Raw genomic sequence first — 23,552 nt, 5'->3', positions numbered from 1 at the left:
ACCTAGTGATTTGTAAAAGTAGGCTATGTGTTGCCAACATCTCCTATCAATACATTAAGGAACTGACGGAAGGCACAGAAGATAAGTAGTGATGCTGTCTGGGGGATCAGTGTATTAGCATTGATAGATTCATAGGGCTGTATTTGGGTTCTTGTGGATAGGTTGAGTGGTAGAGGATCTAGTCTGCCATATGCACTTAGACTGCACTTTGGTTATAGTCGTTAGTGATTTCCTCCCTATGCCACGGCAGGCTTTCATCTCAAGAGCAATGTGCCACTTTACTTAAAGCTGACTGGCAATGCTTTTCTTGTTAGAATCATGTATGAGCCTTGATTCATGTTTGATAATATAAGGCTAATGTTATGTTTCTGTGTGTACTTTGGGACATTTTGGTAAGATTTTGCCTTTTACTTAAAGATTTGTGCATACCTTTTTGCCATTCAATTGATTGATGGTATGGTTTCTAGAATATCCTTGTTGACAGAATGTTCATTGAACAGTAGATGTCAGCCTTGCACCCAAACCAAACAGTCTGCAAAGGTCAATGGATTTTTACAACCTCTCTCAGATACTCTGTATCTATCAACTCACCATAGATAGACCCTACTGTGTACATACATTCATGTCATTAATCATGATTATAATGATCCCTCTTGTCAACATTACAATAGTTATTTAATTTAGCTTCTATATATAGTAGTTTGCACATTACAATGTATCTACAATCACAGTTTCCCTATATGTACAATGGCAATGCTCTTACTCAACGTGTAGGCTGTAATCAGTGTGTGCGACAGTGCTGGATGGTTTAGTATATCCATGTTTTGGTATGTGAAAGTATTTTATCTCCTGATAACACACATCACGCAGCTAGAGTGTCAGCTGAGGCCCTGCCATAGGGCCCCTGCGAGTACTATGACATCAGAATGGTATCGCCCATGTCAAAAGCTGGAGCTCACTGCAACAGAGGTCCACTCAGGGGTTGAGCCTCATGCCTCGAAAGGAAATAGAGCCAGCCATTTGTGGTGTATTTTTAAGTGGTGTGAACAAGCTCAGGGGGGGTGATCTTTTAGTTTAGTATTAGCATTTAGGGCCAAAGTAACAGCATATGCTCATTGTACAGTGCTGCCTTTGTGTGCTGTAATAACAGAGATACTGTACACGGTTTAGGAGGATGGTTTAGGAGGTGGGAGGATGAGGAGATGGGTTATGGTGAGGCGTTCACAGTGTAGCTGCCTGTGACACAATGCTCAGGGAGGGTCTGGAGGCAGGAGAGGGCTGGTTTCCGTCAGCTCTGGGCGGGAATTGGAGAGCCTTCCTGAGAGGTTCCCACCCACTGACCATATAGCTCACTCAGGTCTTTGTTCTTCTTCTCAGGGAACCGTAGCCTAAGAGGAACAATTCAGATGACTGTAACAGTGTAAGAAAGTTTTGCAGGTAGTCATAATATGTAGATTTAAGATTTCCATTGCCCAAATATAGTATTAAACTAACTTTCTATTCAGTTTTCAAAGACCTGTTGAAGATTTGTGTTGATTTTATATGTATTACTAAGTTACTAAAACTATGACATGATTATTTGGATTTTAGAAATTGATGTTTGCAAACATCAAACTGCCATGAATTTCAAGATTTTGAACACTGGAATGATATTGTGGTGTCAGTAACTGTGTGTTCGAAAAATGTCTCTATACTGTATGGATGAAATCCTGGTATCTACATCTCAGTTGTAGGCTGTTGGGGAGGTAGGCTACAGAGACTGCCTCCCCTCGACCTCTGACGGGTAGTAGACTAATCTGCATAAAGGAATGACAGGCCTTCTTGAGCTGAATCAGTGGTTTTGAGACCCAGCGGTTTTTTCAAGAGTTTTATCCCAACAATTGTCCACTGCCTGAAGTAGGTGAAATGAACTTTAGGATTAGGCGACGGCTACGATTTTGTGGTGAAAAAAAAAGTTCCTGGGGGAGCGCGTGATTGTTACTTTTTCGGTCAATTGAAGACAGAATGGGCCAGACGTCTGTCTCTACCTTGTCTCAAAATGCGAGCGGTGGTGAGTCTACATTCCTCGTTCAAGCGCGTACCGCTATCTAATTGTTTAGGAAGTCAATGTCTGACCATTTTCACTCGTTATATTATTTTTTTTAATTTTACCCTATTGAAATGTAGCTTTTCAACAAGTTTGAGTTGGTTTGCCGGAAAAAATATCTATCTTATTTCCCATCACTCCAATGTGCTCGTGCATATGCAGCTACATCATTGCAGCTGATTCTGAATGCATGTACATGTAACAAGCTGCTGGAGGCGAAACGAAAGTAACATTTACTTTGACAAGAATCGAATACTTTGTATCACTAACTGTTACGTTATGGCCATCAGTGATGGACTCAACAATTACTCATATTTGAACCCTGTTTAATATAGACACAACTAAATGACAATGCAAACTGGAAGACATGCAAAATATTGATTGTTTGTTCAATAGTAAACTAACCCTAACCCGTAAAAAAATCCACACAGCTCTGGATCAGGGGACGTACGTGTTGTACTCGAGTTTTTTTTTTTTACGGCGCAATAACAGTTCACTATTGAACAAAAAAACAATGTTTTGCACTTCAATCTGGCCCGCGAGACATACAAAAAAATGTATAATCGAACCCAGGTCTGTAGTGACACCTCAAGCACTGCCTTGCAATGCCTTTGACCACTGCGCCACTCGGGAGGCCCCTGCAAACTGATTTTAACAAATAATTGGTCACCCCAAAAGATGTGGCCTTCCGTTGAATTTCACAATCCGATGTGGCCCTTGAGCTAAAAAGTTTGTCCACCCCTGGGCTATAGCGCTATCAACTACATCTTCAATGGAAGAGATACTGATCAGCACATCTGTTTTCTTTTCAAAAAGAGTAGGGACATATAGGTTTGGTGAACAAGCTAGTCTACACAATAAGTAACCTAACCTTGACTGAGCCCTAAGAGCTTATGCCTTACGGCTTTAGCTCAGTGGGCTAACGCAGTAGTCTTGCAGACAACCTGGGTTCAATACCCAGTTGCTCACACATGCCCAAGCAAACAGACATTGCTGTATTGATGTCAAAGTTAGTATGTGAGTGGTGTTGAATAATGGTCCATAATGGCACAGTTAATGCAGTGGGAGATGTTCATCAGGGTCAGGATGCAACTTCTGTACCATACCAACCACTTACTTAAAGGCCCAGTGCAGTCAGACATGTGATTTCCCTGTATTTTTATATGTATGCCTCCTGAGGTTGAAGAGGCGCTGTTGTGCCTTCTTCACCACACTGTCTGTGTGGGTGGACCATTTCAGTTTATCTGTGATGTGTACGCCAAGGAACTTACAACTTTCCACCTTATCCACTGCTGTCCCTTCAATGTGGATAAGGGGTAGCTCCCTCTTCTGCTTCCTGAAGTCCACAATCATCTCTGTTTTGATGACGTTGAGTGAGAGGTTGTTTCCTGACACCACACTCCAAGTGCCCTCACCTCCTCCGTGTAGGCTGTCTCGTCGTTGTTGGTAACCAACCCCACTACTCGTGTCGTCTGCATACTTGATGATGGAGTTGGAGTCGTGCATGGCCACGCAGTTGTGGGTGAACAGGGAGTACAGGAGGGGGCTGAGCACGCACCCTTATGGGGCCCCAGTGTTGAGGGTCAGCGAAGTGGAGATGTTGTTTCCTACCTTCACCACCTGGGGGGCTGCCCGTCAGAAAGTCTAGGACCCAATTGCACAGGGCGAGGTTGAGACCCAGGTCCTCCAGCTTGATGATGAGCTTGGAGGGTACTATGGTATACCTCAGTAAGGTACTTAATTGTTACCCAGAAATGATTTGATATTGAGATAATAACGGCTGCATTGAACCTTTAACAATAACATTACGAACAAGTTCATGCAGGCCTGACTTTTCAATTCTCCAGGGCCTAAATAAGCTTATAGTGCAGCCACATTGGGGTTCCCGAGTGGTGCAGCGGTCTAAGGCACTGCATCTCAGTGCTAGAGGCGTCACTACAGACCTTGGTTCTATTCCAGGCTGTATCACAACTGGCCGTGATTGGGAGTCCCATAGGGCGACGCACAATTGGCCCAGCGTCGTCTGGGTTAGGGTTTGGCCGGGGTAGGCCGTCATTGTAAATAAGAATTTGTTCTAAACTGAGCTCCCTAGTTAAATAAAAGTTAAATAAAACATAACCTAAGGTGTTATAGTTATGAGTTTACCTTGCAAGGCATGTATTCTCTTAAACAAAATTGTTCTCTCCCTGTTCTCTTCCTGTTCTCTTCCTTCCTATAAGGAATCATAGTCCATAATTTTCACTATTCGTAATAACAATGTCAGCTTTTCACATGTTTGGTCAATTACACAAAATGTGAGAAAATTCTTATATGTCAAATAGCATGTGATCTTAAAAACCTTGGCGTTGAAGTGTGTAAGCCCTCCACAGTGACTGCATAAACCCTCCCCAGTGGCGTCAACTGAGGAAACCTCTCCCTATTTCCCCTTGACCAAATGTTTTTCTTGTTGCCCGTGGCACATAAAGAAAGACAATGGGGAAAAACATCTGGTGAGCAAACAGCATGCCTGATCTTTTTAACGCAAACAGATGGATGTGAATGAATGCTTTTTGATTTGGTGTGTAGTTTCATCATATGTTATTTGGCTACTCGAAATTCTGTTTTCGAAGGCCCAAACAGTATTAGTATTTTTGTTTATGAGACTCCTTTCCAATGACGTCATCACAGAAATAGAATCCCGTCAGTATGAGTCACAGCCTGGAGTTTACAAAAAGGGTTGACTAAATTGTATTGCAAGTGCATCAGTAAACACATAGGACCGGACATGTGTTTTGACCCTCCTAACGTAGCATTGTGGAAGTATCAATTTCATACTATTCATCATTTCTGTGTACTCCATCTGTGATGTTTATTTTGGCTGATTCTCCTGATACCTCATCAACATTAATTATCAGCCTGACTGAGGCATGCTGGTCCTTTATTGAAAGTCTTATAGGCCTCTTGTTTTCTCTTGAAATGAAATGTCTTGATTGTTGTCTCATTACAGCTGAAGCTGATATAGAACTACTGATGACATTTAAGTCATCTCAAATCGTAGATGGATTCTGTATAGTCCCAGTCATTCATTTGTCTATGGCTGAAATTTACACAGACAACCCAATTTTAATCTTTTTTTTCACTAATTGGTCTTTTGACCAATTAGATCAGAAAAGATCGGAATTGGCTCCCTGTGTAAACGCAGCCATAGACAAATGTAGTGGAGCGGGTCGAGAGTTTCAAGTTCCTTGGTGTCCACATCACCAACAAACTATCATGATCAAAACACACCAAACAGTCATGAAGAGGGCATGACAACATCTTTTCCCCCTCAGGAAACTGAAAAGATTTGACATGGGTCACCAGATTCTCAAAAGGTTTTACAGCTGCACCATCTATTCTATCGCATCCTGACAGGTTGCATCCCCACCTGGTATGGCAATTGCTTGGCATCCGACCGTAAGGCACTACTGAGGGTAGTGCGTATGGCCCTGTACATCACTGGGGCCAAGCTTCCTGCCATCCTCGACCTATAGTGAAAGTATTCACCACCCTTGGCATTTTTTCTATTATGTTTCCTTACAACCTGGAATTAAAATTGAATTTGGGGGGATTGTATCATTTCATTTACACAACATGCCTACCACTTTGAAGATGCTAAATATTTTTTATTGTGAAACAAACAAGAAATAAGACATAAAAACAGAAAGTGTGGATAACTATTCACTCTCCTAAAGTCAATACTTTGTAGAGCAACTTTTTGCAGCAATTACAGCTGCAAGTCTCTTGGGGTATGTCTCTATAAGCTTGGCACATCTAGCCACTGGAAATTTTTGCCATTCTTCAAGGCGATGCTGCCCCAGCTCCTTCAAGTTGGATGGGTTCCCGCTTCTGTACAGAAATCTTTAAGTCATACCACAGATTCTCAATTGGATTGAGGTCTGGGCTTTGACTAGGCCATTCCAAGACATTTAAATGTTTCCTCTTAAACCACTCGAGTGTCGCTTTAGCAGTATGCTTAGGGTCATTGTCCTGCTGGAAGGTGAACCTCCATCCCAGTCTAAAATCTCTGGAAGACTAAAACAGGTTTCCCTCAGTAATTTCCCTGTATTTAGTGCCATCCATCATTCCTTCAATTCTGACCAGTTTGCCAGTCCCTGCCGATGAAAAGCATCCCCACAGCATGATGCTGCCACCACCATGCTTCACTGTGGTGACGGTGTTCTCGGGGTGACGAGAGGTGATGAGAGGTGTTGGGTTTGCGCCAGACATAGCATTTTCCTTGTTGGCCAAAAAGCTCAATTTTAGTCTCAACTGAGCAGAGTTCATTCTTCCATATGTTTGGGGAGTCTCCCACATGCCTTTTGGCGAACACCAAACATGTTTGCTTAGTTTTTCTGGCCACTCTTCCGTGAAGCCCAGCTCTGTGGAGTGTACGGCTTAAAGTGGCCCTATGGACAGATACTCCAATTTTCGATGTGGAGCTTTGCAGCTTCTTCAGGGTTATCTTTGGTCTCTTTGTTGCCTCTCTGATTAATGCCCTCTTTGCCTGTGAGTTTTGGTGGGCAGCTCTCTCTTGGCAGGTTTGTTGTGGTGCCATATTCTTTCCAATTTTTAATAATGGATTTAATGGTGCTCTGTGGGATGTTCAAAGTTTCAGGTATTTTTTTTATAACCAACCCTGATCTGTACTTCTCCACAACTTTGTCCCTGACCTGTTTGGAGAGCTCCTTGGTCTTCATAGTGTCCCTTGCTTAGTGGTGTGGCAGACTCTGGGGCTTTCAGAACAGGTGTATATATACTGAGATCATGTGACCGATCATGTGACACTTAGATTTCACACAGGTGGACTTTATTTAATTAATTATGTGACTTCTGAAGGTAATTGGTTGCACCAGATCTTATTTAGGGGCTTCATAGCAAAGGGGGTGAATACATATGCACGCACCACTTTTCAGTTTGTATTTTTTAGAGTTTTTTCATTTTTTTTCATTTTTTTCAATTTCCTTTCACTTCACTTCACCAATTTGGACTATTTTGTGTATGTCCATTATATGTAATCCAAATAAAAATCCATTTAAATTACAGGTTGTAATGCAACAAAACAGGAACAATACCAAGGGGGTGAATACTTTTGCAAGGCACTGTATATACTAGGTCGAATATACCTCGTATATGCAGGTATATACTACCTATATACAGGTATTTTCTACCCCCCCCCAATGACATTGACTAACCAGTACTCCTGCACATTGACTCGGTACCGATACCCCCTGTATATAGCCTCGTTATTGTTATTTTATTGTGTTACTTTTTATTTTATTTTTTTACTTTAGTTTATTTTGTAAATATTTTCTTAACTATTTTTCTTGAACTACATTGTTGGTTAAGGTGTCGTAAGTAAGCATTTCATGACAAGGTCTACACCTGTTGTATTCGGCGCATGTGACAAAGACAATTTGATTGATTTGATGTATGGCTGGGGCTATTCTGAGGTGCCATTTTCTGTGACTTTCATTTCATTATGGCTCCAAGCCATTCTCCTTGGGCAATGTAAGAGCCGAGGACTATTCACTTCTTTTCTGCATCTGTGTCCCTAAACCATTTTCTCCCCTGTCCAGCAGCTGTTTGAATTATTGTTGTCCTGCAGTATGTTGTTTGATACTGTGTGTGAGTTATACCTCCACCTCAACATGAAAGCTGCTGCCTGGACTATAACAGTGATTAGCGCTGCACACATTTTAGGATTTGTATACTGAATGTGCTAGCAGATTCACATGACAACACATCATGTATTATGTTGTTCTCCCAGCAGATGGACATTTATCTGTATATGGCCTAGATGTTTGTGCTGTCAGTGCAGTCTCAATCATTGTTTGGTTGGTTTAGCACCATCAATTAATTCTCAAGAAAATCCAAACAAAAATTGAGAAGGGCTACTGTTTCCTCTGTCAATTAAGTTAGCTTGTCTAAGAATGGAAGAAAGGTGAAATGACAGTAGTGACAGTGAAATGCCCATGTGCTAGGAGAACAACATTATTAATGACTTGGTGTCATGTGGATATAAAGCTCTGTCCTAAATCAGTTCTTCCTAATAGTCAACCTCTCTAACACTCTCCACTAAGCAGCAACAAGTGAAGCCACTGTCCATTTTCTCCCAGGCAGTTCTAGTCTTTTTATTGAAGAGTCTAATGGTGATAATTGTGAGCATTACAGATTTTCCTGCCATTAACCACACAAAGAACCTGCTGTAAAGCTCCCATTGTTCTTAGTTTATATCAATCTGGAAATGAAACCATGGGATCGGAAGTTTGGAGTGCAGCTGGCCCCTCATGGGCCACACCTCTTTCCTATTTGTTTGTTAGCTTGATTAATTGAGGCTACATGTGATAACTGCGGAAGGACATTATGAGTCCTTCTATAGGCTTAACCCAAAATTCCCCAAACAGTTTGGGGTTGTTTTTAGTAGCTGTTTGGAGTATTGAGTGTAATTCTGGGAAATTAGTAGTACCTGATTAACAACTACTTCATTGTCCACTGTTTTGTCCCTCCCTTATGCTAGAGAAAAATATATTTCTAGTAAAACTTTGATTTGCATCAGAAATTAACATTCACTTAAAATTCCTTGTCAGAGTTGAGGAGCAAAGTCTCATAGGAAGATATTAACTGATCTACTGTAGTGGTGTATGATATGTTCCTGCACTATTCAATGCTCATCACCTCAGGCCTTTTTAATATTGAATGTCAGGCCTCAGGCAAGAAGTTGTTATCCCTGCTGGTCTGGTCATTCATGGGAATAATCATTAGTTATCATGGTTGTGTATTGTTGTTTTTTATCGTATCAATGTTTGGTTACTGCCATCTGCAATGATATATATATATAGTTGTATAGTTTTCTGTTCGTATATATAGCTAATCAGTTTTTATATGAGTAGGATGTTTAAACTTGTAACTGGAGCTCTGTTGGAAAGATGATTAGAAATTGGAAAAGATATGTCGCCTGTGTAAACACAATTTGGGCTATAAAGCTGTCTGATGGCTTTAAATGTTGTTTTCATTGCAATGACATAACAAGGTATTATTAGCTTTAGAATGATGGACAATTATGTCGTGCTCAAATCAAAACCCTGCGCTCGAACAGTGTCACAAAAGCTAGTTAGACTAAAACAAGCTCAGCTGAAATGGAGGTGTTAGCTCAAGCTGTTGGAAATCACACTTGCCTCATGCTGTACTTCTCTTCACATTGAAACACTTGCCATATATAACCACTGGCTGAGACATAATGATTATTTATTTCGCTTGTTACCGGTCATTTGTTCACTCAAAATGTCATGCAGACATGATACCATTCAGACCTATCAAATACATCTGTCTTCAATTCTACTCTATGTACATATTCTTTTTTTGTAATTTATCAGATGCTCTTATCCAGAGCAACTAGGGTTAAGTGCCTTGCTCAAGGGCACATCAACAGATTTATCAGCTGGGTGATTCAAACTACCAACCTTTCAGGTATTGACCCAACATTCTTAACCACTCGGCTACCTGCCAGATGTATTCTACTAGGTTCTATAGATGTGTTCTGCTCTATAGATATATATTATACTCTATAGATGTATTCCAGTAGGTTCTACTCTGTAGATGTATTCCAGTAGGTTCTACTCTATAGATGTATTCTACTAGGTTCTACTCTATAGATGTATTCTACTAGGTTCTGCTCTATAGACATATTATACTCTATAGATGTATTCCAGTAGGTTCTACTCTATAGATCTATACTTCTAGGTTCTACTCTATAGATCTATTCTACTAGGTTCTACTCTATAGATCTATACTACTAGGGTCTACTCTATAGATCTATACGACTAGGTTCTACTCTATAGATGCATTCCAATTCGGTTCTACTCTATAGATGTATTCTACCATGTTCTACTCTATAGATCTATTATATTCGATTCTACTCTATAGATCTATTCTACTAGGTTCTACTCTATAGATGTATTCCAGTAGGTTCTACACTATAGATCTATTCTACTATGTTCTACTCTATAGATCTATACTACTAGGTTCTACTCTATAGATGTATACTACTAGGTTCTACTCTATAGATGTATACTACTAGGTTCTACTCTATGGATGTATACTACTAGGTAGAGGTCGACCAATTATTTTCAACGCCGACACCGAATATTGGAGGACCAAAAAAAGCAGATTCTGATTAAATCGACCATTGTTTTTAAATATATAATTTTTTGTTTGTAATAATGACAATTACAACAATACTGAATGAACAATGAACACTTTTATTTTAACTTAATATAATAAATAAAATATAATATAAATAAAATCTATTTAGTCTCAAATAAATAATCAAACATGCTCAATTTGGTTTAAAAAATGCAAAAAGAAGAAAGTAAAAGTGCAATATGTGCCATGTAAAAAGTTAACTTTTAAGTTCCTTGCTCAGAACATATGAAAGCTGGTGGTTCAATATTCCCAGTTAAGAAGTTCTAGGTTGTAGTTATTATAGAAATTATGACGCGTCAACTATTTCTCTCTATACCATTTGTATTTCATATACCTTTGACTATATGATCTAATAGGCACTTTAGTATTGCCAGCCTAATCTCGGGAGTTGATAGGCTTGAAGTCATAAACAGCGCTGTGCTTCTAGCATTGCTAAGAGCTGCTGGCAAACAAAGTAAAGTTTGATTGAATGCTTACGAGCCTGCTGCAGCCTACCACCGCTCAGTCAGACTGCTATATCAAATCATAGACTTAATATAATAAACAGAAATACGAGACTTTGGTCATTAATATGGTAAAATCCTGAAACTATAATTTAGAAAACAAAAGTTTATTCTTTCAGCGAAATACGGAACCGTTCCATATTTTATCGAACAGGTGGCAACCCTAAGTCTAAATATTGCTGTTACATTGCACAATCTTCAATGTTATGTCATTATTATGTAAAACTCTGGCAAATTAGTTCACAGTTCGCAACGAGCCAGGCGGCCCAAACTGTTGCATATACCCTGACTCTGCTTGCACTGAACGCAAGAAAAGTGACACAATTTCCCTAGTTAATATTGCCTGCTAACATTAATTTCTTTAAACTAAATATGCAGGTTTAAAAATATATACTTCTGTGTATTGATTTTAAGAAAGGCATTGATGTTTATGGTTAGGTACATTTCTGCAAAGATTGTGCTTTTTTTTGGCAATGCTCTTTTGTTAAATCATCACCCGTTTGGCGAAGTTGAAGTAGGCTGTAATTCGATGATAAATTAACAGGCACCGCATTGACTATATGCAACGCAGGACAAGCTAGTTAACCTAGTAATATCATCAACCATGTGTTAACTAGTGATTATGTGAAGATTGATTGTTTTTTATAAGATAAGTTTAATGCTAGCTAGCAACTTACCTTGGCTCCTTGCTGCACTCGCGTAACAGGTGGTCAGTCTGCCATGCAGTTTCCTTGTGGACTGCAATGTAATCGGCCATAATCGTCATTCAGAAAGGCTGATTACAGATTGTTATGAAAACTTGAAATCGGCCCTAATTAATCGGTCAACCTCTACTAATAGGTTCTACTCTATAGATGTATACTATTAGGTTCTACTATAGGTCTATACTACTAGGTTCTACTCTATGGATGTATACTACTAGGTTGTACTCTATAGATGTACAGTGGCTTGTGAAAGTATTCACCCCCCTTGGCATTTTTTCTATTTTGTTGCCTTACAACCTGGAATGAAAATTGATTTTTTTGGGGGGTTCGTATCTTTTGATTTACACAACATGCCTACCACTTTGAAGATGGAAAATATTTTTTTATTGTAAGACAAAAAAGCAAAAAAACTTAAGCGTGCGTAACTATTCACCCCCCCAAAGTCAAAACGTTGTAGAGCCACCTTTTGCAGCAATTACAACTGCAAGTCTCTTGGGGTACGTTTCCATAAGCTTGGCACGTCTAGCCACTGGGATTTTTGCCCATTCTTCAAGGCGAAACTGCTCCAGCGCCTTCAAGTTGGATGGGTTCTCAATTGGATTGAGGTCTGGGCTTTGACTAGGCCATTCCAAGGCATTTACATTATTCCCCTTAAACCACTCGAGTGTTGCTTTAACAGTATGCTTAGGGTCATTGTCCTGCTGGAAGGTGAACCTCCTTCCCAGTCTCAAATCTCTGGAAGACTGAAACAGGTTTCCCTCAAGAATTTCCCTGTATTTAGCGCCATCCATCATTCCTTCCATTCTGACCCATTTGCCAGTCCCTGCCGATGAAAAACATCCCCACAGCATGATGTTGCCACCACCATGCTTCACTGTGGGATGATGTTCTCAGGGTGATGAGAGGTGTTAGGTTTGCGCCAGACATAGCGTTTTCCTTAATGGCCAAAAAGCCACATGCATTTTGGCGAACCCCAAACATGTTTGCTTATTTTTTTCTTTAAGCAATGTCTTTTTTCCGACAAATTTTCCGTGAAGCCCAGCTCTGTGGAGTGTACGGCTAAAGTGGTCCTATGGACAGATACTCCAATCTCTGCTGTGGAGCTTTGTAGCTCCTTCAGGGTTATCTTTGGTCTCTTTCTTCCCTCTGATTAATGCCCTCCTTGCCTGGTCTGTGAGTTTTGGTGGGCATCTCTCTCTTGGCAGGTTTGTTGTGTTACCATATTATTTCAATTTTTGAATAATACTGGATTTAATGGTGCTCTGTGGGATATTCACAGTTTTGGATATTTTTTTATTACCCAAACCTGATCTGTACTTCTCCACAACTTTGTCCCTGACCTGTTTGTAGAGCTCCTTGGTCTTCATGGTGCCGCAGTGTGGTTATTTTTGTACGTCTTTAATAAAGATGAAAATGTAACAATCTACAAAACAAGGCACGTGAAAAAAACAAAACAGTCCTATCTGGTGCCACAAACAAAGACAGGAACAATCACCCACAAAACCCAACACAAAACAGGCTACCTAAGTATGGTTCCCAATCAGAGACAATGACTAACACCTGCCTCTGATTGAGAACCATATCAGGCCAAACATAGAAATAGACAAACCAGACACACAACAGAGTGCCCACCCAGCTCACGTCCTGGCGGCTCAGGCGGCGCTGGGCAGACGTGTGGCTCAGGCGGCGCTAGGCAGACTGGCGACTCTGATGGCGCTGGGCAGATGGGTAGCTCAGGCGGCGCTGGGCAGACTGGCGACTCTGATGGCGCTGGGCAGACGGGAAGCTCCTGCAACGCTGGAGAGGAAAGCTCTGACAGCGCTGGACTGAGGAGCTCTGGCGCCTCTGGAATGAGGGGCTCTGGCGCCTCTGGACTGAGGGGCTTTGGCGCCTCTGGACTGAGGGGCGGGAGCTCTGGCAGCGCCGGACAGGCGGGAGACTCCGGCTGCGGTGGAGAGTAGGGAGGCTCTGGGAGCACTGGACAGGCGAAAAACTCCGGCAGCGCTGAAGAGGAGGAAGGCTCTGGCAGCGCTAGACTGAGGGGCGGAAGCTCTGCTAGCGCTGAACAGGTGGTAGCACCTGTATTGATGGGACGGAGAAACAGCCTGGTGCGGGGAGCCGGCACTGGTGGTACCGGGCCGGGGACACGCACCTCCGGGTGAGAGCAAGGAACAGGACACACCGGGTTGTGAAGGTGTACTGGAGACCTGGTGTGTATAGCCGGCATCAGATCCCCTGGAACTCCAACACACGTTTCAGGCTGAGTACGAGGAACTCACACAGGTGGCATCGGACAGCTAACACGCTCCTCAGGGCGAATGCCGTGCATACTATGCCAAACCAACAGCTTTCTCTCTACTCTGTCCAATACATCAGTGGATATCAGTGAATATGACCTGGTCTATTAAACCCCTCAGTGGATATGACCTGGTCTATTAAACCCCTCAGTGAATATGACCTGGTTTATTAAACCCCTCAGTAGATATGAATATGACCTGGTCTATTAAACCCCTCAGTGGATATGACCTGGTCTATTAAACCCCTCAGTGAATGACCTAGTCTATTAAACCCCTCAGTGAATATGACCTGGTCTATTAAACCCCTCAGTGAATATGACCTGGTCTATTAAACCACTCAGTAGAAATGAATATGACCTGGTCTATTAAACCCCTCAGTGGATATGACCTGGTCTATTAAACCCCTCAGTGGATATGACCTGGTCTATTAAACCCCTCAGTAGATATGACCTGGTCTATTAAACCCCTCAGTGAATATGACCTGGTTTATTAAACCCCTCAGTAGATATGAATATGACCTGGTCTATTAAACCCCTCAGTGGATATGACCTGGTCTATTAAACCCCTCAGTGGATATGACCTGGTCTATTAAACCCCTCAGTGGATATGACCTGTTCTATTAAACCCCTCAGTGGATATGACCTGGTCTATTAAACCCCTCAGTGAATATGACCTGGTCTATTAAACCCCTCAGTGAATGACCTGGTCTATTAAACCCCTCAGTGAATATGACCTGGTCTATTAAACCCCTCAGTGAATATGACCTGGTCTATTAAACCACTCAGTAGATATGAATATGACCTGGTCTATTAAACCCCTCAGTGGATATGACCTGGTCTATTAAACCCCTCAGTGGATATGACCTGGTCTATTAAACCCCTCAGTAGATATGACCTGGTATATTAAACCCCTCAGTAGATATGACCTGGTATATTAAACCACTCAGTAGAAATGAATATGACCTGGTCTATTAAACCCCTCAGTGGATATGACCTGGTCTATTAAACCCCTCAGTAGATATGACCTGGTCTACATCCTCAACACTCTCAGACTCAGCACTCAGCTTCGCCGACAGCTCCAATTCCATCCATGGCTCCTTACGGTAAACAAGGGGAGTTGGCTCAGGTCTGCAGCTCCTGCCACACTCTCCCTGTGCCCCTCCCCCCAACTAATTTTTGGGACTGCCTCTCGGGCTTCCAGCCGCTCTGCCGTGCTCGCTCCTCATAATGCCACCTCTCTGCCTCCAGCTCGGCTTTGGGGCGGCAATATTCCCCTGGCTCTGCCCAGGGTCCTTTCCCGTCAAGGATCTCCTCCCAAGTCCATTCCTCCAAATAGTGCAGCCTCTCCCGCTGCTGCTGCTGCTGCTGTTGCTCCTGCTGCTGCTTCTCCTGCTGCTGCTTCTGCTGCTGCCTTTGTTGCTTCTCCTGCTGCTGTTGCTCCTGCTGCTGCTTCTCCTGCTGCTGCTTCTCCTGCTGCTGCTTCTGCTGCTGCCTTTGCTGCTTCTCCTGCTGCTGCTTCTGCTGCTGCTGCTGTTGCTCCTGCTGCACCTGTCGCTTCTCCTGCTGCCTCTGTTTACCACGCCGCTTGGTCCTTGGTTGGTGGGTGATTCTGTAACGGTTTTCTTCTGGTGAAAGAGAGGCGGACCAAAATGCAGCATGGTTATTTTTAATAAATATCTCAGTATTAGAGGTCTTTATTTTTAATAAAGATGAAAATACAACAGTCTACAAAGCAAGAAATGTGAAAAAACCGAAACAGTCCTATCTGGTGCCACAAACACAAAGACAGGAACAATCACCCACCAAACCCAACACAAAACAGGCTACCTAAATATGGTTCCCAATCAGAGACAATGACTAACACCTGCCTCTGATTGAGAACCATATCAGGCCAAACATAGAAATAGACAAACCAGACACACAACATAGAATGCCCACCCAGCTCATGTCCTGACCAACACTAAAACAAGGAAAACACACAAGAACGATGATCAGAACGTGACAACTTTTCAATTTTTTATTTTTTTGAATTTTTGAATTTAATTTAAATTTTTTATATTTCCTTTCACTTCACCAATTTGGACTATTTTGTGTATGTCCATTATAATACATCCAAATAAAAATCCATTTAAATTACAGGTTGTAATGCAACAAAATAGGAAAACGCCAAGGGGGATGAATACTTTTGCAAGACACTGTATATGTCTAGGTTATACTCTATAGAGTTATACTATTAGGTTCTACTCTATAGCTCTATACTACTAGGTTGTACTCTGCACACACTGTACATGGAGTTTTCTATTGTGTTATTGACTGTACATTTGTTTATGTGTAACTCTGTGTTGTTGTTGTTGTCGCACTGCTTTGCTTTATCTTGGCCAGGTCGCAGTTGTAAATGAGAACTTGTTCTCTACTGGCCTACCTGGATAAATAAAGGTGAAATAAAAAAATAAAGAAATAATATATATTCTACTAAGTTGTACTCTGTAGATGTATACTACTAGGTTCTACTCTATAGATGTATACTCTAAGGATGTGTGTGACTTTGAATGAACGGAGTGAACAAGGATGATCTGATCAATTGAAATACCATTATCTTTCTGCTTGTCTTTTCCTTGTGACTGTTCCTCACCTCCTTACCTTGAACTAAATTATGTTTTAGTTCAAGGTAAAGTCATATCGAAAGAAATAAGGTCACATTTTACAGCCTAGGAATCTGAAAGCAACCTAGATCAGCAGTGGGTTGTTTACATAGAGATATATAGAGGACTCTAGTGCCCAAATGCCAGATTTAGCATGAGCAGGGCCATTGAGGCCTGTCACCATTTTAAAGTAGTCAACTGGGTGGGACTTCCTATGGGTTAAGGAAGGATCACATAAGTCCATCCAGGTCACCAGGAGTCAGACAATGAATTATAATCATGAGCAAACATTCCAAAACTGCAATGGGCAGTAAATCAACAATCTTGGCATTATACCTGTTCAAACAACCCACTCCAGGTGGCAGTATACACCCTTTCAGTTTGTTTACCAACTCATAGAAGTAGTAGAATAAGAAAATGGATTACTTCAAAATGAAGATGGCCTCATTGGTGCTGCCCATGCTCTCACAGACACCATAATGGGACGGATACAATGTTGCGTCCTCTAACTATCTCTATGGTTGTTTACAGGCAGGTGAATCGACTGCTCACTAGATCTTGGGGGAGTGTCCTTAGGAGGGAATGTGGGTGTGTTCCTCTCAGACTGGTGTGGAGGAGTGCTGTTTAGTCTCCATGTCTGACCCTTCACACAGCATAGCACCACTAATGAAATCTATCATAAGGTGGCTGTCACAAGGTTCCTGGTAATTACGTTGTTAGGGATAAGATACCCTAGAGGGCTATACAACAAAGCAGAATCAATGAGTTAGCCAGCTAACTCTGATAAACAACCAGAAATAACCACTTATATTCTGATTCATTTAGAATGCTAATCATACAGATGTGTTTTTGGTTGTTGAGTCAATTAGATCATGTCCATTGCAAGCTTATCTTTCTAAAAAAATAAAAGTTATTTCTGAATATTTTTGCAAGTAAGCTGGCTAACTCATTGATCCTGGTTTGTTGTATTCCCCTCTGGTCTCATGATCTTTGGAGAGCCAAACCTCCTGAGGTAATAATGTTAACCTATATGGCCTTTTTTGATGCTCAAATTGTCGCCTCCAGAAATAGACCTTTGAACCTTCCTTCTGCTTTTGAATACTTGAGAACATTTTACTTACAGGCATCATAATTTTGCACTGAACAACAGTGAACAGCACTGAACAGCAAATCAAACAATAAGTGTAAAGTATAAGAGACGCTGGTGTGCTGTAAGTACCATGGCTTGAATTTTTGACACTTCCTGTTTCTCAAGCACATTATTTTACACTGTCTTGTTGATGTTTCTTTTGTGTCAATGGGAACCTCCCATGTTTTGCTGTGTCAATGGGAACCTCCCATGTTTTGCTGTGTCAATGGGAACCTTGCATATTTTTCTGTATCAATGGGAAACTCCCATGTGTTTCCTTTATTTGGACAGGCCTTCATCCACTTCCCCTCCATCAGACAGAGACCCCCGCTTTTATATAAATTAGTTCTGCTTATTTACAGCTACTTGGACATTAAATTGAACTGAGCTTGCATTGTTCTTGAGATGGTCTGGGATTCTATCCCACGATGTGTTCAAACACCCCTTTATTCTTTCAACCATTCTTTCAACCATTTAAAGTAAAATACTTTAGGGTGGCGTTACAGCCGTATTCTAAAATTGATTAAATCGTTTTTTCCCCCCTCATCAATCCACATACAATACCCCATAATGACAGATCAAAAACAGGGTTTTAGAAAATTTTGCACATTTATTTAAAAAAAACAGAAATATCACATTAATGTAAGTATTCAGACCCTTTACTCAATACTTTGTTGAAGCACCTTTGGCAGTGATTACAGTCTTGAGTTGTTGGGTGTGATGCTACAAGTTTGGCCCACCTGTATTTGGGGAGTTTCTCCCATTCTTCTCTGCAGATCTTCTCAAGCTCTGTCAGGTTGGATGGGGAGCGTCGCTGCACAGCTATTTTCAGGTCTCTCCAGAGATGTTCGATCGGGTTCATGTCCGGTCTATGGCTGGGCCACTCAAGGACATTCAGTCCCGAAGCCACTCCTGCGTTGTCTTGACTGTGTGCATAGGGTTGTTGTCCTGTTGGAAGGTGAACGTTCACCCCAGTCTGAGGTCCTGAGCAGGTTTTCATCGGGGATCTCTCTGTACTTTGCTCCTTTTATCTTTCCCTTGATCCCGACTAGTCTCCTAGTCCCTGCAGCTGAAAAACATCCCCACAGCATGATGCTTTCACCACCATGCTTGTTTACATTTAAAATTTTAATTTCACCTTTATTTAACCAAGTAGGCTAGTTGAGAACAAGTTCTCATTTGCAACTGCGACATGGCCAAGATAAAGCAAAGCAGTTTGATACATACAACAACACAGAGTTACACGTGGAATAAACAAACATACAGTCAATAATACAGTATAAAAAAACAAGTCTGTATACAGTATGTGTAAATGAGGTAGGATAAGGGAGGTAAAGGCAATAAATAGGCCATCGTGGCGAAGTAATTACAATACAGCAAATAAACACTGGAATGGTAGATGTGCAGAAGATGAATGTGCAAGTAGACATACTGGCGTGCAAAGGAGCGAGATAAATAAATAATTACAGTATGGGGATGAGGTAGTCGGATGGGCTATGCACAGGTGCAGTGATCTGTGAGCTGCTCTGTCAGCTGGTGCTTAAAGCTAATGAGGGTGATATGAGTCTTCGACTCTCATATCAAAGGGTCTGAATACTTATGTAAATAAGCTATTTTTAAAATGTTTTTTTTTATACATTTGCAAAAAATTCCTTTTTATTTAATCCATTTTTGAATACGGGCCTAAGATGAAGCCTTGAGAGACCTCACAGGTGATCGTGGTTGGTTCTGACTTGTCATTTCCTATGACAACATATTGTGTGCATTTGAAAAGGTAGGAGGTGAACCAGTGTAGGACGATACTGTCGAGACCTATCTGTTCCTTCAATCGATCCAGGAGGATGCTGTGGTCAACCGTGTTGAAGGCGGCACTGAGGTCAAGGAAGCCGAGGATGTTCGGAAGTCCACTGTCAGCTGACACGAGGAGGTTGTTTACCACGCTGACGAGGGCCATTTCTATGGCCTGGACGATACCAGTACTGCAATATGTTTTCCATGGCAAAACTGAAAACACGAAGCAGACCAAACTTTTTGATCCTTAAAAACCTGCTCAATGTAAAATATTGTGTGATATAGCTTGGAAAATAAATAAATGTGACTCTGGATGATAATGATGTTTGTTTCCAACATTAGGGCTGTTTTCCTAGAGAAGTTAAATCTGCTTTGTGTTTTGTTCCTTTGCCACGATACTAAAATGTATCGCGATACAGGTATCATCCCGGTCCTAGGTGTTTCTCGACATTGGTTAGGCCTGAAACCGGATTGGAAATTCTCATAGTCTGAGTTTACACAGGCGATGATTGCACTTCTTGTGGTGTTAATCTTTTTGAAGAAGCCGGTGGAGAATATTCCGCAGTCCTCTGTGGTCGTCCTCTGTGGCAGTCCTCTATGGTAGTCCTCTGTGTCAGTCCTCTGTGGTAGTGTCTGTGGCAGTCCTCTGGAGTAGTCCTCTGTAGTAGTCCTATGTGGTAGTCCTCTGTGGTAGGCCACTGTAGTAGTCCTCTGTGGCAGTACTCAGTGGTAGCAGTGTTGTATGTAGAGTGTGAATTAATGGTGCAGATAAAACATTCAACAGCCATGGGCCATAGAACCTCCCTATTCTTGAAAAGTGAGGCATGAGTAAATGCCACACCTTATCTTTCCCCTCCAGCCTCAGTGTTTCCGGTCTGTTTCCATTCCCCGGGCTTCTTACTTTGAAACAGGAAAGGGAAGGATTAGGGAAGGACAAGAATCTGGTCCCTAAACAAAGCAAGTGAATCACTCTGAAAACCCTGGTGCAGCGCTGTATGAGAAGACTTCATTTTCTACCCTAGTACAGAGCTGTATGAGAAGACTTCATTTTCTACCCTAGTACATAGCTGTATGAGAAGACTTCATTTTCTACCCTAGTACAGAGCTGTATGAGAATACTTCATTTTCTACCCTAGTACAGAGCTGTATCAAAAGACTTCATTTTCTACCCTAGTACATAGCTGTATGAGAAGACTTCATTTTCTACCCTAGTACAGAGCTGTATGAGAATACTTCATTTTCTACCCTAGTACAGAGCTGTATGAGAAGACTTCATTTTCTACCCTAGTACAGAGCTGTATGAGAAGACTTCATTTTCTACCCTAGTACAGAGCTGTATCAAAAGACTTCATTTTCTACCCTAGTACATAGCTGTATGAGAAGACTTCATTTTCTACCCTAGTACAGAGCTGTATGAGAAGACTTCATTTTCTACCCTAGTACAGAGCTGTATGAGAAGACTTCATTTTCTACCCTAGTACAGAGCTGTATCAAAAGACTTCATTTTCTACCCTAGTACAGAGCTGTATGAGAAGACTTCATTTTCTGCCCAAGTACAGAGCTGTATCAAAAAACTTCATTTTCTACCCTAGTACAGAGCTGTATGAGAAGACTTCATTTTCTACCCTAGTACAGAGCTGTATGAGAAGACTTCATTTGCTACCCTAATAGAGAGTTGTATGAGAAGACTTCATTTTCTACCCTAGTACAGAGCTGTATGAGAAGACCTCATTTTCTACCCTAGTACAGAGCTGTATGAGAAGATTTCATGTTCTACCCTAGTACAGAGCTGTATCAGAAGACTTCATCTGCTACCCTAATACAGAGCTGTATGAGAAGACTTCATCTGTTATTTTGCTCTGCTATGGAGATTATAATTGTTTTGCAAAGAGGAGAAATTACTAAATGCACCAAAGTTGGGATAATCGTTGACAGAATTATTGGCCTAGAAAGTCCAATTAAAGTCAAGTGAAAGTACAGTTTATTACTGATATGTACCTACTTGAATATACCATTGTTCAATATCTACAATTTCTAATTTTGTGTTCAGTGATTCTTGAAGCCTTATGTTCCACATAGTAATGAACAGTAAATATGTTAATTTTTTCTGATCAGGTGTTCTTGTGTGATTTCCCACAGTTGACGGACTGGAAAAATGTTCTCTGGCCAGCTGTGATGTTGTGGTGGGCAGCACCCAGAATCCTCCACTGAAGCAGAAGGGGAAGCTCTCCACTATAGGGAAGATCTTCAAACCCTGGAAGTGGCGCAAGAAGAAAACCAGCGACAAGTTTCAGGACCTATCCATATGTATGTCTGAAGGAGTCTCATCACATACTGCTTCATTATGCTGTAGCCAACTCTTTCATTGTATTATGCTGTATGTATTATGCTGTAGCCAACTCTTTCATCGTTGTCATTCCACATGTTGTCATGCCAAACATGACATGAAACTTGTGCCATTCGCTATCCCCTCACATGATTAACATCCCCGCAAAGTTTTAATCTGTTGGTTTGCATCTTGCGTGACTCTGCCATGCCGGGCAAACTACATAGTGTATACCCTAACTAAAGTATATCTTGTGGATTTGACATTTATGTAAAAATTTGAAGCTTGATTATAAGAATATCAGCAGGCTAGGGGCAGGTTTGACAGGAGTGAGTGTAATCATGGGTTTAATTTCTCAAGCATCCTCCACTGTTTCTGTACTATGTATGATGTAACACAGAACTAAATGAAGTGATATCTGATCATCATATGCAATCATGTTGAGCTATTCATGTCATACTAGACCTGGCTTCAAATAGTTTGTTTTATTTCAAATAGTTTGACCATTTGATTGAGCCTGTCTGAATGCCAGCTGGGTCGGACAGCTATTTAAAGAAAAACAATACTACTGGAACCCAATTCTGTCGTCTGTGTCATACCTGTCTGGCTAGTTTTAATTTTTTTAATTTTTATTTCACGTTTATTTAACCAGGTAGGCAAGTTGAGAACAAGTTCTCATTTACAATTGCGACCTGGCCAAGATAAAGCAAAGCAGTTTGACACATACAACGACACAGAGTTACACATGGAGTAAAACAAACATACAGTCAATAATACAGTATAAACAAGTCTATATACGATGTGAGCAAATGAGGTGAGATAAGGGAGGTAAAGGCAAAAAAAGGCCATGGTGGCAAAGTAATTACAATATAGCAAGTAAAACACTGGAATGGTAGATTTGCAATGGAAGAATGTGCAAAGTAGAAATAAAAATAATGGGGTGCAAAGGAGCAAAATAAATAAATAAATTAAATACAGTAGGGATAGAGGTAGTTGTTTGGGCTAAATTATAGGTGGGCTTTGTACAGGTGCAGTAATCTGTGAGCTGCTCTGACATTTGGTGCTTAAAGCTATTGAGGGAGATCAGTGTTTCCAGTTTCAGAGATTTTTGTAGTTCGTTCCAGTCATTGACAGCAGAGAACTGGAAGGAGAGGCGGCCAAAGAAAGAATTGGTTCTGGGGGTGACTAGAGAGATATACTTGCTGGAGCGTGTGCTACAGGTGGGAGATGCTATGGTGACCAGCGAGCTGAGATAAGGGGGGACTTTACCTAGCAGGGTCTTGTAGATGACATGGAGCCAGTGGGTTTAGGTGACGAGTATGAAGCGAGGGCCAGCCAATGAGAGCGTACAGGTCGCAATGGTGGGTAGTATATGGGGCTTTGATGACAAAACGGATTGCACTGTGATAGACTGCATCCAATTTGTTGAGTAGGGTATTTTGTAAATGACATCGCCAAAGTCGAGGATTGGTAGGATGGTCAGTTTTACAAGGGTATGTTTGGCAGCATGAGTGAAGGATGCTTTGTTACGAAATAGGAAGCCAATTCTAGATTTAACTTTGGATTGGAGATGTTTGATATGGTTCTGGAAGGAGTAGGAAGTAGTAGTAGGAAGGCCTTCTCAAGTTTATCTGTTGGTGTGATAATCAACTTTTGAACACAAATGCTGTTATTGACTTTTATTTCATCCCTGCCGTACATATAGTGTGTGTGTGCATGTGTGTGTGTGTGTGTGTGTGTGTGTGTGTGTGTGTGTGCATGTGTACACACTGGGTAATATCCTACCCTGTCATTGCAAAGATCACAAAATGAATGACTACATCTGGCCAATGATTAACTCTGCCTTGCACAT

At 41.4% G+C, this 23,552-nt stretch overlaps 1 protein-coding gene across 3 annotated transcripts in view; it reads left to right on the top strand.

Moving 5' to 3' along the window:
• Positions 1 to 23,552, top strand: part of LOC135511891 (phosphatase and actin regulator 2-like) — a 76,363-nt gene that overhangs the window by 19,537 nt on the left and 33,274 nt on the right. For 2 of the 3 annotated variants that reach the window (XM_064933402.1, XM_064933404.1), the window contains exon 2: positions 21,514 to 21,681. In XM_064933402.1, the coding sequence (XP_064789474.1) occupies positions 21,514 to 21,681 (168 nt within the window). Of the gene's footprint in view, positions 1 to 1,795; positions 2,051 to 21,513; positions 21,682 to 23,552 lie in introns of those variants that run through there. The other variant, XM_064933403.1, reaches the window with a different exon arrangement.

Source organism: Oncorhynchus masou, chromosome 24, assembly GCF_036934945.1.
Source record: "Oncorhynchus masou masou isolate Uvic2021 chromosome 24, UVic_Omas_1.1, whole genome shotgun sequence".
Taxonomy (NCBI): Eukaryota; Metazoa; Chordata; class Actinopteri; order Salmoniformes; family Salmonidae; genus Oncorhynchus; species Oncorhynchus masou.
Note: the sequence above shows the minus strand (reverse complement) of the source record. Positions and strands in the feature narration are given on the sequence as shown.